Source organism: Acomys minous (genome assembly GCF_964271855.1).
Source record: "Acomys minous genome assembly, chromosome: 4".
NCBI lineage: Eukaryota > Metazoa > Chordata > Mammalia > Rodentia > Muridae > Acomys > Acomys minous.
The window spans coordinates 120,606,372-120,626,247 of record NC_140486.1 but is presented as its reverse complement, the minus strand read 5'-3'; the positions used below and the strand labels follow the sequence as shown (position 1 = coordinate 120,626,247).

The window sequence follows — 19,876 nt, the reverse complement described above, 5'->3', positions numbered from 1 at the left end:
TCAATTTGTATATTTACAGTACCAGCAAGTGTATGTCAGATATTTATAAGTGAGCATGCAGTTTGAGTTCTTACCTAAATGGTGAGTATGAACTCTATAGGCAAACACGTGCATTGGATACATCTTATAATGGCACGAAATATCAGAATTCACTACTGTGGGAAACAAAAACAGAGAAAGAAGTCACTGTACAGTCTTTATTATTATTATTATTTTTTGTTTGTCTCAGGTAGTAGCACTTGGCTTTCTCCTGAAATAAACATGTATTCATCACCAAGCAGACATCAAACATTAATTCTGTGCCCGACATTTCACTAATGTGTGTTAAGAGCCTCTTGCCTCATATTTACTTTTTCAAATCTTTTTCATACAATATACTTTGATCCTATTTTCCCCTCAAATTTTTTATTTCATTCAACATCACAATGATAGGGACAAATCAAAGTGCTCTGAATAAAGGCAGAGGCATGATTTCTTTGTTATCTTTTTCTTGAAATTTGTTCTGCTGAAAAAATAAAATTTATTTTTATGTTCGTGCAAAAAGAACTTTGAAAATTGGATATAAATGCCTAGAATGAATAAATTGGTGTCTTATGTTTAAAACAGGCCCATTTTAATGTACTTTTCATTTCTTACAGTCTAGTAAATAAAAAAGATCAAATAAATATGCTTTTAAAATATGAATAGATAAGCCATAATTAAGAATAACTTTAAAAGACTGTCACTCACATGTCTGCCACATTCAGTGTGACATTTTTGTTGGACCAACGGTACCATATGTACTCTTGTAGTTCATTCAGGTTTAGGAGTGTCAGGTGCTATCTCCAGTTTGCAAACAGGGAACTTACTATATCTAAGTATCAAGCTGAGCCATGTCAGATTTTTTTTAGCCTCTTGATTTTTGAAGCTTTCCAAACACAATCGTTTATACCACTGTGTATTGTGCAGTTTAACTTATACATGAAAAGAGTGAATAGCCGACTTATAAAATAAAATTTAGTCTTTATACAACACACAACCAACCCATGGGCCTTTATTCTTGGCATAGCTATAGATAAATATTGAAGAATCAATATGTTATTGGCTTATAATGATTTTTAAAAATCCATTTAAAAATCCAAGGACACTAAAAAGCTGATTTATTTTTCAGATATGCATGTAAATATTGACTATTTTATAAGTGCACAGAATGTGCTATACATATGTTCTTATAGATTAGTTGATGATAGAATAGTAAATACTAAGTGGCCATTACTCACCTTTCTCTCCTGGTGGTATAACAGTGTCAACAGACATCATAAGGTACATGCCAGCAATCAAAGGCTGTCTGAAAACATAAAGTAAAAAATTGAAAAATTACATATATATATATATAAAACACTTCTCTCAGTTCCGTGATAAAGCCAAACTACTCTTTTGGAAATAAACGAGATACTGGTGTATAAACGTGATTCTCATGTAAATAAAAATGAAGCTGATTAGGAAAAGAGATAGAACGTGTATCTTTGTTCCTTAACAACTGCTTCATTTTGTGAAGGTATACTGTGGCTAATTTTATATGTGAACTTGTTTATGCTAAGGAGTCTGTTTTTTCAATCAAACACCAATGTAGGTGTCACTGGAAAAGGTTTGGTTGTTGTTTTAGATGTAATTAATACTTAAAATTAAACAGCGAACAAAGCAGATTATTCTCCATAATCTGGGTAGGTCTTATTCTAGCCTTGAAGGTAAGACAGAAGACTGACTGAGCTCCTTTGAAATGATGACATTCTCCCTACACACTGCCCCTGGAGTCAGTAATGCAGCTGTGTCACCTCTGTCCTCAGTTTCCAGTTAGTCCAACATCTTTGGACCTGTCAGTCCCAAGAAATGTCTCCTCATTGTCCCCACCCTCCGGCCCATCCCTGTCCTCATTCCTTTAACTTCTTCCCTCCATGTAATATATTGTCATTTGGTCTGTTTACATTCTGTGAAGGGCATGGGGCGGGGAAGTGAGGGCGAGCCCCAGCCAACAGCCAGCAAAGACGTGAACCCTGCTGACAACTATGTGAGAAATTGGAGGTGGCTCTTTCATGCCTGAACCCCAATACAGCCCCTCACTGAAGCCCTCTTCTAAGATTTCTGCCCAGACCCCTGACACCGAGATAATAAATATTTACTGATTCGATCTTGTCATTTCAGGTTAATTAATCTACGTCAGATAATGAAAACACTGTCAGGTTCGCAAAGATCTAATCTGCGAACACTGGAGTCACTTACGGCACACGTGTGAGATGTAGGGACACACCAGAACAGTCTTTGTGATTATCTGAAAAGACACAAACACATGTTACGTATGAACATGTGGAAACAGACCACAAGGCAATGTGTTTTAGTTCATACCTAACCAGTAATCCTAAAACACCAAACTCTGTGACATTTGTTCTCTGAAGTACTTCACGGCAGCTTCCTGCTCATCAGTTCACACATCCACCAAACACTCACTAGAGTGAAGAAAAACTGCCTCCTGACAGCAGACAGAGCAGCACAGAAGCAAGTGGCTGCCGTGTTCTGCACAGGCTTCATTGCAGAAACATTTGGGAAAGTTGGTGACGTTGATACCCCCAGCTGTGTCAGTCTTCCTTGCTGCTCTGACTTCCCGCCATGATGGTCAGGAAACTGAACTGTGAGCTAAAAGAAAGTCCACATCTCTTTTAAAACTATTTTTATTTTTTTACATATACAACTATATACACACATATATACATATATATGTACACATACATAATAAACTACATACAGCAAGAAGAACCACAAAACAATCAGGAATTATATAAATGTTACATTCCTAGTGTTTTGGCTATTTGTATTTGGCAGCCTTGAAGAAAACATCTTTCCTACCTTGGTGAGTTTAAAATTCTGAATGTAAACCAATATCTATCATATCTCATCTTTATCAGCTTAAAACATCTATGTAGGCCTAAAAACATCTGAACTGCAAACCAACTAATCTTAATTGTAAAACTAAACTATCTGGTCTTCAACCCCATCAGACTTGAGAAGGAATAAAACTTAATTACCTGAGTGAACGGGAAGTGCAGGTAAGCAGCTTCCAAATTGAAAACAATGACAGAGACAGTTTACTGCCTGAACAGTCACCCATAACTCTCTATAAATTTAGTTCATCAGAGTATTTTATGACACTAACCAGAAAAGAAGCTAAGTCAGTGTTTAATATTTATTCCTTTATTATTATTTTTTATTTTTGGCATTTTGTTTTACAATTATCTCTCTTTAGTTCCCTTAATCAATTTCTTGGAAGTGCTATTTTCAAAAAAGTTTCAGAGAACTAACTCTCTCTCTCTCTCTCTCTCTCTCTCTCTCTCTCTCTCTCCTGATAATTTAAAGTACTTTTCAATGAATGAGAGTTTATGCCACAAAATGAAACCTCCAGTGACAGGAGTGGGTACACCTAGTCAAGCTGTTGACCAAGGGGGCACCCTAGAAACCCGCAGACAACTCAGGCTATTGCCAAGGCTATTGGTTGCTCTCCACAACCTGTTAACAAGACTCTGTTGCTGAACACAGTGTCTGTGCAACTCACTGAAGATGGAGAAGATGCGCTGGTGTCCACCTTGAGACTTCACTGATACTGACTAGTATTTGTGGTACCGGAAGGCACTATGCACCATACCAAAGGAGAAAAGTAAACACCAACCCAGCCACAAACACTTTGATTACAGTGGTGACCTGCCTGAAAGATACTCTGGTGTAAAAGTGGCGCTAAAGTTTTGGAATTAACAAGCCACTATATGACTGGGCTTAAGGCCTCCTCTGTGGGATGGAACCCATGCCTGACGCTGCTCAGGTGGCCTAGGACCTGAGACTAAACAGGCCATGGACCCAAGAGAAAAGAAAAGACTACTGGCTCCTATCAATGTGCTGCTATACTCATCATCAATCAGCGTCTTGCTCAGCCTTCCTCAGAGAAGCTACTTTATGCAGTAGATGGGAATTAACACCGTGACCCACATGAGGACAACATGCAGAGAGTGAGAGGCTTTAGAGTGCTGAGTCTGCAACAGGGATGTCTCCATCACATCCTTTCCCCCAGGGATGGGGGAAATCTGAGAAAGGGGAGGCCGGAAGATGGTAAGAGCCAGAGGAAATGGACTGCACAGAGAAACCAAGGACCTCAAGACACATCAAGACTGGCACACATATGAGCTCATTACAGCATTAATAAAGAGGGCCTGCATGGGTCCAAGTCAGACTGCATCTCAGAGCAGAGAGGGGAAGAGGACACAAGCCCCAGACCCTGATCCACAAGCTGTCTTCAACTGACAACCGCTCGCAAAGGAATATGTAGTTTTCTCTAGTTGAATCTCCCTTGGTGTACAAACCACAAGTGAGGGCAGGCCCACGCCGAGCAGCAGATGGTCAACACAAGACTAGCTCAGTGGTCCTGTTGAAGGTTGCTCTTTCCCTCATCATGGTTTATCTGGGCATTTTCTCCATTCCCTCTTCCCCATAGTTTACAGTTTTGTGTTTCTATGGAATTTCTGTATGGGTCTGCGTTTTGTCTTCTGCTCCCCCCCCCCACCTGTTTTTGTTTTATCTTATTTTATTTTATTTTTCTAAGGAGAGTAAGGAAGGGTGTGTAAGGTGGGAAGAACCTGGGAGGAGAGGGAAGGGTCAAACTATTCAGAATATATTATATGAAAAAAAATCTATTTTCAATTAAAAAAAGAATGAGAGTTTAAAGGGAGATTAAAAAATGAGGCGGTAAAGAGTAATACTGAATAATGAACACAAGCATATCTTAAGCTTTGCTTGTTTTAAAAAATAAAATAACAGATGATACTATGCCTTTATTGTTTTATGAGAACACTGACTTTCGAGAAGAGACTTCCTTATATGAAGTACATGCAACTTAGAAAACATACCTAGTCAACGCTACTTTCAAAACGATTAGTTGATGATGTCATCGAGAAACGTGAATATCCATGGTGATTGACAGAGGATGGTTAAAGTAGACCTTCATTCACAGCAGATGAACTCCAAACTCTAGGGACTCACCCAATTAGATAATTGCAGGAAGCATTTTTTTATGTGCATGAAAATCCTACTGAAGTTAAAGGTTATTTTAATAAATGACAACCATCTTCATTCAATTAATATGGAGCCACGTGTACAACTCAGCCCTGGGCTGTAGCTAGCAGGCAGTGAAGGAGGGTATTCACTGATTTCCTGTTCTCTAATAGACATAATGGAGGAGGAGAGGTACAGAAAAACATAACACCAAATGGCTATAAAGTGCACGCAATAAGACAATGTGAGCTTAGCCCAGGGGAAAGTACCAGGAGCCCAGAGCCGAGTGAAACGATATAGCTGCAAGATCTGGTAACGGACATTACAAGTAGGAAGATATTAAAGGGTTTCAGAAGGACTGAGTCCGTTTGTGGGACAGGAGGGTCAGTGTCAAAACATTCTAGTAAACTCGGGCTGTGGGATGACGGGAGGCTGGAAACTGAGAGTCCTCAGTGTGTGCATAGTGGGTTCCGAGGCTCAGTTTTATGCTGTGTGCAAAGAAGCCACGCAACAAGTGAAAGGGACTTGCAAAGTGCCCACATAGCAATGCCTGGGGCTTATGCATTATATCACTAACGGATGTCAAGTCTAATAGTGGTTGTTTGGGTTTTGTGGCACTAGGTATGGGACCAAAGGTCGTGCATGTGGTAGGCAGGTGCTCTGGTCACAGAGCCATGCCCTACCCACTGGTTTTCATTCTAATTACTCCATCTGAAGGGACAGCTTTGTCTCCTACTCAATATGAACGGAAGCACCAAGCACAACGTGCACTATGAAGTGCCCTCTGTACTTTCATTACATTGTGCCTGACATCAGTGAGCGAATCACAGTTTGACTTTTATTACATAAGCTGGCTGATCATCTTTATCATCATTTGACTTTTTTTTTTTACTTTGGAAATTAAATAGACATTTAAGGACTACTAAAAACACTAAAAAAATAGTTGAACAAAATTCTAAAAGTCATTTCAAAATACACACGCATAAAGGTTTTAGCGTTAAAGCTGAAACCGCCACCAAGTAAGAGTAGTAGGAACGTTATTAATGGCATCTTGTCACAGAGCTTCTGCCAAGGGTAATAAAATGGTGCATATTCTCATTACAGTGTGTATTAGAAGCGTTCAAATAGCTTTTCTAAAATCACATCAATTAGGAGCAAAATTTAAGGGCATATATAATCCTCTTATCATATTTTTTCCAAATTAAATGTTAAATTCCAAAACATTAAAATGTACTGTTATTGTGTGTGTGCATGTGATGTGTGTGATGTAACATGTGCACGGAGGAAGGTGTGTCTGAACGACACCAGCCGCGTGGAAGTCAGCGGACAACGTTGTGGGGTTGATTCTTTCCTTTTACCTTTACAAGGGCTCTAGGAACAAAACTCAGGTCGCCCATGTGTGTACAACAGAATTTTTTACCTCCTGACCTATCCTGCCAGCCCCTATGGTTTTCTTCCTTTGGCTTTTAGCTAAAAATATAATAATCTATTATAAATATCATATCCTATAAAAATATCAAAGGATTTTCCAGCAGTCTTAAAATAGCACCAAATAAAATAGTAATGCAAGAAACATCCTGGAGACAAACACAATGGATCCTCTTTTTTTTTTTTTTGCCCTCAAGTGACTTACAGAGATGCTCCAGAGTTAGTGACTCAGAGCTCTGTCTTACAGAAGGTAAACATTGCATAGGATTGGGCTGCCACACAGATACAGCGCAAAACCCTTGCCTAGTTTACAAAAAGCTCCAGAAATCTGAACATACAAAAGCAAAAACACTTCAAGACTTTACTGTACAGTTGATGAGCAATAACAACATTGTTCCCACTAAGTTTGTCTGGTCCAAGCATTTTAAAACTGTGTGTGTGGATCTTGTCTTTAAATTATGGATAATCCTTCAGGTTATCTATCATTTTTTAAATCTTGGTTTGGTTTTATAGCATTAAAATTGTGGATTTTAAAAGTTATACTTTGTTTATAAACATATATATTCTATACATGAAAGTAGAATGAGGCAGTGAGGAAGAGGGAAGAATCTCAAGGAAGGGGGAGGGAGGGAACAAGACAGTAATAAGAAGAAAGCCAAATACACATGCATGCACACTGCACGCCCTACAAACACACACACACACACACACAATGCTGACGGGAGGAACAGGGGAATCAGGGATGACAGAGAAAAAAAAGCAGGGGGAGATGACCAGGAAATGAACATGAATAAAGTACAAAGCTATATACGTGCGAAAACGTCAGTGAGGAACTCATTATGTTGTCCACTAAGCTAAAACTATATAAAAACTGAAAAAAATAATGATGCTGATTTTGTTTTATGTAGTAGATGAATAACTATTCTAATAACATTTTGCTGAACAAAATCCTAAAAGCCGTTTCAAAGAAACTACTTCTACAGCCTAGTTACGTATATTTTAGGCATTGCGGATGTCTATTCCTACTCTTTACTGCAAAAATCAAATGTTATCGCTAGAAGCGATTCTGACCTCTAATAGTATGTTTTTCTGCAGCTTGACCTAAAGACCCCACGTGCTTGCACATTCCCAGCAAGAGTCCTAGTGGAGCCACCTGAGCCCCATCTGTCAGGGAGAGTGTGTGTGCGCTCCAGACCCACGGCAGCCCATACGGAAGATGGAGGCTTACATTTCAGCCCTAATGTTTGGTGCAACGACCATGACCTTTCAAACCAACATATCCCTTGCCACTGTGATTCATTATTATTTTCATAACCTCCACCCCGATCTTCTGGTAAACTCATAAACCAGATAGTTTTGCATACTTCACTGACAGGCAGCGTGCCCTGGTGTTGACTGCCCTGCTGCTGTAACTCACAGGGCGTGGACCACTAGGCCACACGATAATTAACCGATATAAAAATGAACTCATTTCATTTCACTAGGTTATGGGTGACATCTGTCTCTGATATGTACCATCATTAAAATGAAAAGTACTTTTTAAAAAAGTTTATGATAACAGTAATACAATGACTGCTAACATTTTACTTAATAAAATGGAAAGAAAGTGAAGTCAGAATTGAGAGAGTTAAGGCACAAAAAGAAAAGGGATTGGGCACATCAAAATTACACGCTGGCTGAAAACCGGTGACACATCCTCATTCTGAGACTAGAATTCAAGAATACAGAGGGAAGAAAGAATGGATGGGAAAACAGACAAAACAGAACCCAATGTGTTAAAAAGGTGGAAGCAGAAGTAAGTGAAAAACCAAAATGGTCTGAAATGGTTGTACCATTGACCTGTGTGACTGAAAGGCAGAGGAAGAAGCGAGCTAATCATTTGATGCACTCAGCATAATGCTGTACATTCTAGTTTTGTCAGAGAGAAAGTTTGGGCTTGGCCTATTTTAATCATACAGCTCTATGGCCAAGTTTAGAAATTAAAAAAAAAAAAAGATGGTGGTTTTCAGAGGCCTCTCACTTAATATTGGTGTGATCTACACTCATTCTTGGTAGACTAGTCTTAGCGAGCAATATTTTTAGCACTAAGAAAGCCTGGTGCACAGATGAGATTAGTAAAGAAGTTGGCATTATATTGGGAGCTTGGGGGGGGAACTTGGCAAATGTTTTATGCGTGGAGGTGCATGTCTGTACTTCAGCACTCAGGGAGGCAGAAGCAGATGGATCTTTGTGAGTTTGAGGCCAGCCTAATCTAAAAAGTGAGTCCAGGAGAGCCAAGAGTACACAGAGAAGCCCTGTCTAGGAAAAACAAAACAAATAAAAAAAAACATAAAGAGAATTTACCACTTCATATGTAGAAAAGCGTGTACATCATGTGCATGCCTGGTGCCCAAAGAGGCCAGCAGAGGGCACCAAGTCCCCTGGAGTGGGAGTTATAGATGGCTATTAGCTTCCATGTGGGTGCTGAGAATCAAAGCTGGTTTCTCTAGAAGAAGAGCAAGTGCTCTTAACTACTAAGCCCTCCTTCCAGCCTATTTTTAAAATTTATTTATGTATTTATTTATTTTTGAGCAATACACTAAAAATTACTATAAAATGTTTTACTTTGATGGAATGTATTTTTCAAAGTTGAAAATTTAAAATATTTTAGATGGAAGAAAAAGAGGCAGTCTCAACTTCTCTAACTCATAATAGGAAGAAACAGAAAATAACATGGGGATAGAAAAAGGTGAAGAGATGACTATTTAAAAGAGAATTGCAGAGCTGGGGAGGTGGTTCAGCAGTTAAGAGTGCTTATGGCTTTTCAAGATGATCTGGGTTCCATTTCCAGTACCCACATGGCAGCCTGTGACACTGTGTAGCCCCCGTTCCAGGGACTCTAGGCCCCTTTCTTACCTTCACAGGTTCCTGAATGCATGTGGTATACATTACACTCAAGAACACACACACACACACACACACACACACACACACACACACACACACACACAAACTAAATACATGAATGTTTCCTTTTAAAAATTACACTAGAAATTTGTTGCTAATGATATTGAATGTAGATTTTCTAGTTTTAACTAGCAGAAGCAAAGCCATCAGTGAAGAATGGAAATTTTAGTGAGATAAATGCGGTGGCCCAGTTAAAATTAAATTCCTGGATTAGAAGCCCTGAGTCTGTGAAGAAGGCCACAAATGTGCCAACATGCTGTTTCAAGACCATTGACTTTAGTAATAGTGTTCCTCTTGACTAGATCTGAGGTTAACTGTATTTGTATTCTGGACTCACAGCCAGTCCAATAAGACCCCATGTTTGCAAAAAGCACCGAGGCCAGTATTGTCTGAGCTGAAATTACAGTTTCAACCCAGATTCAAGGAACAGTCTCAAATACTAATCTTTTGAGGTATTTCCATGTATTCTTACTAAAAGGTGAATTATTCCCTTCACTGAGTTGGTCATCAAGTTTACTATCTCAATGACATAAAATGATAAATATCTGATTTTTAATTGTGCTCCATATTTATAGGGAATTGGATACAAGATACTCATGTTAAAGGAGTACTTCACGGATGTTGTTTTGTTGCCCTGAGGAAAGCAGTGTGGACTAATGGATTTCAAAATGTGGAGAAGAAGGCTCATTTACTAGATAGCAGATGACATTGAGGATAAGTAATTGTCTCATTATGTCCCACTTTTAATGTTGTATGCACATATAAAAAGCTGTAGTAACGGAATACAGTGGAAAAGGTGAAATATAATTTTAAAAGGGACACATACAATAACAAAGTTTAAAAATGCCTTAGGAGCTTCTCCCAGCCCAGGATACCACTGAAGAGCTAATAGGCAGTCAAGCAATGGGAGAAAAGAGTATTGCCAGAGCACGGAGGAGGCTCAGAGTCAGCACTCTATCAGAATCTAATCTTGAGCACGATGAAGACAGGATGGCCACTTCATAAGACTCCCAGCTTGCTTTTTATGAGAACTCACTCTCTTTTGCCTGACCAGAGATGGATAACCACAGCAAGGTATTTTATCAACTACACAGACTCATAGAATTCAGGAACTGAAAGAGACCCTGGAGAAGATGGATGTCAACTCTTGGGTTTTATGTACAGGAGAAAAATGGGCTTCAGAGAATGAGTTTTGCTCAAGGAATTCAAGTAACTGGTGACAAACTTGTATATCAAAGCTAATTCTCTAATGTTAATGTTTAAAAACATATTTCTGAAAGAGAGCCCTATATCTTAGAGATTTCAGAAGCATGTTCTTTATGAAATACCCCAAAACACAGATAAAGAACTCCAGCTAGAATGAATAAGTAGCCAGTAGTACTTAAAGACATCCACTTAGGCAGGAAGCTGAATTCTCTTAATGGGAAGCGAATGCATGGGATATGAGGTTATCCATCCCAAACTATTTAGCTTGCTTTTCTAATAATAGCTTGCAATTCCTGCTTGGATTCATAGCTAAGCAGTCAAGTAAGCATGTAGAATAATGCATGACCATAGCCCATTGCATCTCGGCTTCTTAGAAGTCTGTTGGCCTCTCCTGATTTTTCTCTCTAGAGAAAGCTCTTCTTCCATGAGCTCATCTTGTCCTGGTTGTTTCCTGCTTCAATAAAAGGATAGGTCAGCCATAAATCCTTAGGGAGCCAGGATGTTGCTATAAACTATATCCCACTAATTGGACAAGTCCTTCAGAAAGACCGTAGAATAGATTTCAATTCCCTATACTCCCTTTGGAAGGGAAGGGAAGTGAGGAAGTACATCTGTTTCCTAGTCTCCTAAGCCACAGTTTAGATAATGGACACTTTCCTTATGAAGCCATGGAAAGACAAGGAAATGGCCATTAACAAATGTTAGAAAAACAAAGAGGTAACATCTCTAACAATAAGACTTGTGCTAGAAAGCAAATAGTTCCAAACTCTGTCATGTCTATCAACCCTCCCTCCCTCCCCAAATGTTCTAAATACAAAGAACCCTTTTCTGTCTTGAGCATACAAACAAAAATGAATAAAGGTGTCACAGCAGGAGCAAACAACACTACATAGATATGTCAATATCTGTTTTGTTGTCTTGATCTTTACCTTACAGCTCTTTGTTCCTTATTAGTAACATTGAATTAATGGGACAGGTGATGTTTTTCTGAAACAAAATCATAGCACGCAAGGTGATCAGAAATAGGAGATTATTTGAGAAGCCATTTCTGAAGTCAGGGAAAAATTCACATAATTAAAATTCCTTTGAAAATCCCTAGAGAGAATAAAGACTGGGGGTCTCTTAACACATCAGCACGATCCAGTTTCCTTGGCATTGGAAGAGAGTGCTGTCAACCAGGACATGCTTTGTTGTTGTTGTTGTTGCTGCTGCTGTCTTGTGTGAGTTTGTTTGAGTTTGACTTTTGTAAAGGTATTTTTGCACTGGTCTATTATAGAGGTTGTTTCTGTGCAACTGAAATCCCGCTGCAGAGACTTGGGCACAGACCCAAGAGACCAACAGTAGAAACACCACTGAGAATGCAAAAGATCAATCCTTTTGCTTACTCAGGGTAAAGGTACCTGAATGAACCCTGGTTTTATAATCAATCAATCAAACAAACAAACAAACAAAAAACCCCAAACAAACAACAACAACAAAACCCCACTCAATATAGCTCAGGAAAAGAAGATGATCACCTAAGGAGATGAAGGAGAATATCAAGTTTTACTTTTTTTGGTTTTTATTTATTTTTAGTTTTTATTTCTTCAAAACATAACCTAGATCATCAAATTTATCCTGGAAAGTTTCTAGATCCCAGAGAACATGTTCTTAGAGTATCAGCCCCTTAACAAAGCACTGCCGCCTTCAGCTGTCACAGCTATGTGTATCTGCTCAGACAAACAGGACGGGGAAACCGGTTCCATTACCATGTCGCAGCTCTGCAGAGGGTTCCCGCAACCACTGGAAGCAGGCTTAGCGGAGAAGCCTCAGTACTAAGTGAAGGAGAGATACGAACTTCAAAAAGGAATTCTCTTTGAAGTTGTCAAGGCAGTAAGTTAGATTCTTTTGATTTTGTATTCAGTGCTACGGGAACAGAAATTATTAGCTTCCATTTGCCTTGTGGCAAGGAAGAGAAAATGCATTTATCCAGCCTTCAAGAAGACAACTTTTAGAAATGATGGCCTGTGTGTTCCCACAAGAGATCAAATAGAAGGCGGGCAGGCTCAAAACCCTACTCTTACAATGACAGTATGAGCGAAAGGTGTGGGATTATAACTATTGTCAGAGTCTTTCCCTGTTATTACCTTTCAGGACTGCAAATAAGAAATGAATCTGCAGCAAAAATATCAATTTACACTAATTTTTCTCTCAGAATTACACACCTACTTGATCCATTCATCCACAGAAGTAAAATGACAGCCCATCAAGGCTAGATAAATTCAATTTTAAAATGTTATAAAATGTTAAATGTCATTTTAAAACTCCTTATTAAACTATAATATACAAATAAGCACACAAATCAGATGGTACATATATAGGAGTTTTACATCACACACACACACATACACACACACACACACAGTCAGCACTTGAATCAAAAAAGAAAAAAAAAACCCTATTTGTCCCTTCCAGAAGCATTAGATTTAAATATTCTATGTTGTACAAATCCTACACTTAAACGTTTATTTGTACTAAAGACGTTGCTCTGTGGCTAATTACTGACATATTCACAACCAACTTGGTCTCTAGATTAGTGTGTTTTGTTGGACAGCATTAAATATGGTACTTGGTTGTAAATTTTTCTTGTTTCCATTCCAATCACTTTTCACTTCTTTATTGCTATTATATGTCATATATTTATCTTTTAAATGTTTTTTTCATGAATTTCCCAAGTATTATTTGTCTTTTCCACTGAGACCAGAAAGCATCAGACAAAGGCTAGAGATCAGGCAGATAGAACTGGACAAAACAGGTCACAGAATCAAAAGAGACTTGAAGAGGGGTCATCATAGGAATTGTTTTACATACATTATGAAATATAAAACTGAAAGTATACTCCTCTTAACAACACTCTGCTTTCTGCTTTTGAATCATCTCATGGGTATCCTTAGTAGTCTATAAAAAGGTTTATCTTTCCAACCCTTTGTAATCTTAACTGTTTTGTGCAACAATGTGGTCTTTTACTTTTGTTTAATTTCCATGGTTAAGAATGATAAACAAAGGGAACTTGTCAGAAAAATCATTCCACAACATTCTGAAAATTGGAAGTTTATATTTTTCAAAAGCCATAAGATAACTTCAAAATTTTAAAGTTCAGAACAAAATTGTTGGTGGCAATTTAAATACAAAACAAAATAAAAACAACTAAACTTGAACCAGACTGATAAATAACAAAGTTTCAAATGGAAGAAGAGAGCAGTCTCCTTTTTCATATGGCTCCCTGTCTCTTCCTAAGCTCTTTCTCACACATTCAAAATTAAGTCTAGAAGGAGAAAGACGCTTGACAGCTTCCGAAGACAAAGACTGTGCAAGAACGCCACACGTATGCCACGGCATGCCACAGTAAATAAATAAAGGTAATAGATGACTAAAAGAAAATTGAACTCATAATTATAAATATGTAAAAGAAAGCTGCACTGGGATAAATGAAAGCAAAGCACAGGCATTCTGAAAACACGCAAAACTACACACAAAGCTTGAAAAACTAAAGCACGTTTATAAAGGTTCTCCTTGCCCCTAAGAAAAAGATCACTTAAGCACCTTAAATTGTCTTATCTTAAAATCTATGTATTACATTCTGAATGCAGTCTTTGAGAGAATACATTTTATTGCAGTGTTTTATATATAACTAAATGAGTGATCTCTGTGCTTAGTGGCTATACTAAGGTATGAACAAGAAACAGGCATCCAATGGAATGAATGAGATGAAGAAGGACCAGCTAGTCTTTCATAATGCAGATGATTAACAAGGTTGAAATGCAGGGAGCTAATGAATTATGGAGCTCTCATTTTTATGAACACACTGAGAAGAAGAAGAAAAATATACTGAGGGACAGAGGCTTCTCTATATGATCATTTTAGAAATACTCAATGGTCCTAAGACACGCATGGGGCTCATATCAGCTGCTTGTGTTCACTGAAGGCCACAGAGAAACAAGAGGAGCATCCAGCCATGAGTCTTCAGCAATGAGTTAGATTGTCAAACAACCTGATGTAGACGTGACCCTAAGGATGCGGGAGATACATCACCTCATAATCAAAAAGAAAAGGCACAGATGAAGTGAGCTGACCCATCCTGATCTTTACTAACATTCCGTGTTTTCATGAATTTCTTTCCCTAGGCAGTTACAGCTTAAAGGGCTGTCCTAAACACTGCCTCTGTTACACTCTTGCCTTACACGGTTAGGGCATGAACTTTAGCACACATACAAATGAGAACTACAACACAAACCTAATTCTTCCAGTTTCGATAGCATGAACTAGCTGCTATAATACCCTGGGCAAAGCATAACCTTTCTGACCATCGATTTTCATTTCTGTGATGTGGGAGGGCGGGGCTAGCTAATTCCTCCTCTTCCATATCCTTATTCTATTACTTGTCCCAGTCTCTGATTTTAAAAATGAAATTACTACACAGCACAGAACCCTACTGGTTTAACTACTTTCCTTTTTGAAGAGAAGTGAATTTCCCAGTCCATCTCTAGATACCCAGGAGGACCGGTGCAGGTTAGAAGGCCATCCACTGGACCATCAGGGCTCTTTTAGCATCAATTCTCCATTCCTTCCCTGTCTATTCTGCCACTCACATATTTCACTTATAATTTTTAAAAAATCTCATAAAAATGAAGGGTTATAGTTGTTTTGTTCTTTTTAGAAGGTTTGCCTTGCGGGCTACGGAGATGATGGTTCAGTCAGTTCCCAGCACCCACACGGGGGACTCACAACTGCCTGTAACTCCAGTTTTAAGGGAACTACTGCTCTCTTTCGGACTCCCCAGGCATGTGCTCGGTGCATATATGTACATGTAGGGATTCACACAGAAAGTAAAAGTAAACAAATCTTCAAAATGATTGACTTGGGCGTGGTGGTGCACGCCTTTTATCCCAGCACTCTGGAGGCAGAGGCAGGTGGATCGCTGTGAGTTCGAGGCCAGCGTGGTCTAGAAAGCCAGTCAAGGACAGTCAAGGCTACATAGAGAGATCCTGTCTCAAAAAAAAAAAAAAGTTTGACTTGAAGAGGTATGACTCAGGATATCTGCACACCATACATGGGCATAAAGCAGGAAGGGAGTCCCCAAGAATGTCACACATGCACCCTGAGTGACTTTTCTCATAGTATTTTGAAATCCAAAGTTCAAATTGTGGGTAAATGTTGAAGGAATAAAAATAAATTATCTTTAAATTTTTCTAAGTGAAATTAAGTGAGGGAAGAACCAGACAGTAATTAATGCATTTTCTCCTTTCAAAGTTCCCTTTCTCTTAAGAGAATTGAGATTTAATTAAACCTATTTTGGTCAATGAACATTACTCTGCTCATGTCCTAAGCCCAGGGGATTGCGTGGATACACCTGCAGAATAAGGAACAGAGGAGGACCAACTTCATCCCTTAATGGTAATATCTGAGCTCCTGTCTTCAAAGTTTAGCTTGTATAAAAATCAACTGGAAGGCCTGTTAAGATGTCATGTTCCTGGGTCTAAAGATGTGCTGATAATGCATAAGCCCTGCAGAAAAGATATGCACATGAAAATATGTTTACTGTAGGTTGTACTCACAAAAATATGTAGCATCAACTTGTAAAAACCGATAAAATATACAATATGCTTTCTTATAAATTCTATATAAATAGTTGAGCCTCACAGATTCTTTTCTTGGGTTTTCTAAACATTTCACAATATACCTGTGGCTATAAATGGGCAATGTATAGTTACAGCTAGAACATCTAGTGATTTTTTTTTTTTTTGGTTTATTGAAGCAATAAAGATATGAGTTGGAACTGCATTTGCTCTTTAGTCATGGTAAAATCTTTGCTATCATGGAAATTGGAATATTAGAATAATAGCTATTTATTTATTTTAGTCATTCACCATAATCTGCATGAGTATTATTTTTCCCATATTTTACTTGCTCTAAGCAAAAAGAAAAACAAACAAGTAAAAAAAAAAAAAAGCCAGTATGTAAATGACTGACATGAAGAACTCTTCATTTCCATGGTGTCAATATTTACAGTAAGGCCGATTTCTTATCAGTGTCATTGAACATGGAGCTAGGAAGAAATGAATACTTTTGCAATGGTCTGAGCATATGTAAATGTGACCAAGAGCAGTGTTAATAGTAAAATATCAACAAGGTGGTAAACTATCAATACTTACTCATTTTAGTTTTCTAAATGACAGTGGCCGAAGTCGGGTAGTGGTGGTGCACACCTTTAACCCCAGCATTCAGGAGGCAGGGGCAGGTGGATCTCTATGAGTTCCAGGACAGCCAGGACTACACAAAGAAATTCTGTCTTGAAAAAACAAAACAAAACGAAACAAAAGTATGATGGCTATATATTTAATAGAGTATTTCCTGCTGGCTCTGGTGACATACAAGACAAAATCAGCACATCACAGCCTGCACCTGACTCTGTGCACAGCATCTAGTAGGTCTATTACGAAGCACAAAAGGAGTCTTATGTAAACAGTCCTCAGATTAGGTTCTCCTTGGGCTTGACTATGCACTTTAGAGGTGACTCTATTAGGAGCTTCCAGTTCATTCTAATTCTTTTATTGAGAAGTTATAGTAGTTCTTTTGTTTAAAAAAAAAAAAAACACCATAAAAACACAGCATTAAAATACTGAGTGTAGATGAGAAAATGAGGTTGGATTACTTATTGTGGAATGTAAATTATAAAAAGTGATTTGTTGGATAATTTGGAAAAATCTCCTAAACATTCAGTGATCCAGAATAGCATATCTAGATATCTACCCCCCCCCAATTCTTCTGAACCTTATTCACTGTGGGGGGTTGGGGGGTAGAACTTAAGCAACTCTTAAAGAGTCAAGACTTTCTCACACCTGCATGAAACTGTAGTGTCAAAGATTTCCTTCCTCTTTCCTTTCCTCTCTCACACCCTGACGTGTGTGTGTGTGTGTGTGTGTGTGTGTGTGTGTGTGTGTGTGTGTGTGTATGTCAGTGTGCTGGCTCACTGTGCCTGTGGAAGTGACAAGAAAATTTGTAGGAGTCGCTTTTCTCCTCCTACCATGTAGGTCCTGGGGATTGCACTCACCTGCTGTCAAAGGAGGTTTTTAAATAAGTAAATTAACACAAAATGGTTTTAAAAGACCCAGTTTAAACACTAGGATTCACAGTAGCACTCGCGGTGCATAGGAATGAGTAAAAACAGGCTTGGTGCATACTGTAGGAAAACTTATATAGGTGGAAGCTGCTTGTGGAGACGGAGGGGAGACAGCAGAGGAAGCGATGGAGAGCAATCTTTGATCCAATTTCCCTGTGGCTTGGCACTTAGGCATCAGAGAGTAGGGGGCACTCACACACATTCAAGTGAGCACTCTGCTTTGCACTGGAATGCAATCATTTTTAAGTGCAGCTGCTCTGCCACTGATCTCTGCTCTATCTTGTTCAAAAATGCATTAGCAAGGGATTCTTTTCCTGGGCTCACAATTTCAAAGCTTTCCGCCAATACTCCTGTGGCCACAGCCTTGTAAGTGCTGGAGATGGCTGGAACCAGTAGAATTACAATTCCTCTAAAATCCTGTTTCGCTTCATCCTGCTGCTCCTCCCGATCCTGCTCGCTTGCTCTGCTTCCTTAGCAAAGCAGCTTCCTCTTGGATGTAAATGCACGCATGGGCCTGCCGACTACGCTTAGGAACACCCAATTGTCTGAAACTAAGATTAGGAGAAGCCGTATCTAGATGGGTCACTGGCAGAATGGAACAATGCTGGGAAGCAAGGAGAAACGCAGTCGGAAGGCCACCAAGCCCAGACATCCACGTCGCCCATCACTGTATACAAATATCTTCCTGCAAAGGTCCCAACTCAGTTATCTACATTCACAGAGAAATGAAATGAAACTTATGTGCCAAGAGTCCAACTGTAAAGCACAAAATTAGAATACAGGAGAAGGGCTGCTACAGAAAGTCAATCTTGCAGGCTAAAAACCTTCTAAAGTGTGGTTATCCCTGCATTATATAGTTAATATATACTCATAAGTGAGTATATACCATGAGTGTCTTGTTGGGTATTGCTTATCTCACTCAGGATGACCATTTCTAGTTCCACCCATTTGCCTGCAAATGTGAAGATGCCCTTGTTGTTAATAGCTAAGTAGTGTTCCATTGTGTAGTTGTAACAGAGAGTCTTTATCCATTCTTAGGTTGAGGGGCATCTAGGTTGTTTCCATGTTCTGGCTATTATGAATAAGGTTGCTATGAAGATGGTTGAGCAATGTCCTTGTGTGGTGAGCATCTTTCAGGTATATGGCCAGGAGTGGTATTGCTGGGTCTTGAGGTATCACTATTCCCAGTTTTCTGAGAAGGTGTCAGATTGATTTCCAAAGTGGTTGTACAGTTTGCACTCCCACCAGCAGTGGAGGAGTGTTCTTCTTTCTCCACATCCTCACCAGCTGTGCTGTCACTTAAGTTTTTTTTTTTATTTTAATTATCTTTGCCATTCTGATGGGTGTAAGGTAGAATCTCAGAGTTGTTTTGATTTGCATTTCCCTAATGACTAGGGATGTTGAACATTTCTTTAAGTGTCTCTCAGCCATTTGATATTCCTTTGTTGAGAATTCTGTTTAGTTCTATACCTTATTTTTGAATTGGATTATTGGTTTGGTGGTGTTTAATTTCTTGAGTTCTTTATATATTTTGGACATTAGCCCTCTACAATACACATACCTAAAGAAACTAAATAACAAAGAGGATCCTAGGGAGAATGCTTAATTCTCATTCAGACAGGCAAATAGAGTAGACACTGGAAGCAGCTGAAGAGAAGAAACAGGCAGGAACTTACGATAGAGGTCCTCTGAAAGACTCCACCTAACATGGGATAGACGCAAGCAGTTGAGTAGAATGAACAGGCAGATGCTGAGGCTCAGAGCCAAACTTTGGGGTGGAACATAGGGAGTCTTATGGAAGTGTCGGGGGACAGAAGGACCTGTAGGGGATAAGAGCCCCACAAGGAGACCAATGGAACCAACAAATCCGGGCAGAGGAGATGGGGTGCTGCAGAGACTGATGCACCAACCAAGGACCATGCATGGTGAGGAGCTAGACCCCCCGCTCAGATGTAGGCAGCACAGTCTCCCTGTGGGTCCCATAATAGGGAGAGTTGGGGCTGCCTCTGACATGGACTCCGGTGCCCACTCATTGATCTCTTCCCCCTGGTGGGGTGGCCTTGCCAG

General features: G+C 39.1%; 1 protein-coding gene across 11 annotated transcripts in view; it reads right to left on the bottom strand.

Moving 5' to 3' along the window:
• PAM (peptidylglycine alpha-amidating monooxygenase) overlaps nucleotides 1-19,876 on the bottom strand; it is a 278,579-nt gene that overhangs the window by 71,178 nt on the left and 187,525 nt on the right. For all 11 annotated transcript variants that reach the window (XM_084780124.1, XM_084780128.1, XM_084780127.1 and 8 more), the window contains exons 8-10: nucleotides 2,260-2,308; nucleotides 1,260-1,327; nucleotides 75-155 (exon numbers count right to left, since the gene is read on the bottom strand). In XM_084780124.1, coding sequence (XP_084636250.1) covers nucleotides 75-155; nucleotides 1,260-1,327; nucleotides 2,260-2,308 — 198 coding nt within the window. The remainder of the gene's footprint in view (nucleotides 1-74; nucleotides 156-1,259; nucleotides 1,328-2,259; nucleotides 2,309-19,876) is intronic.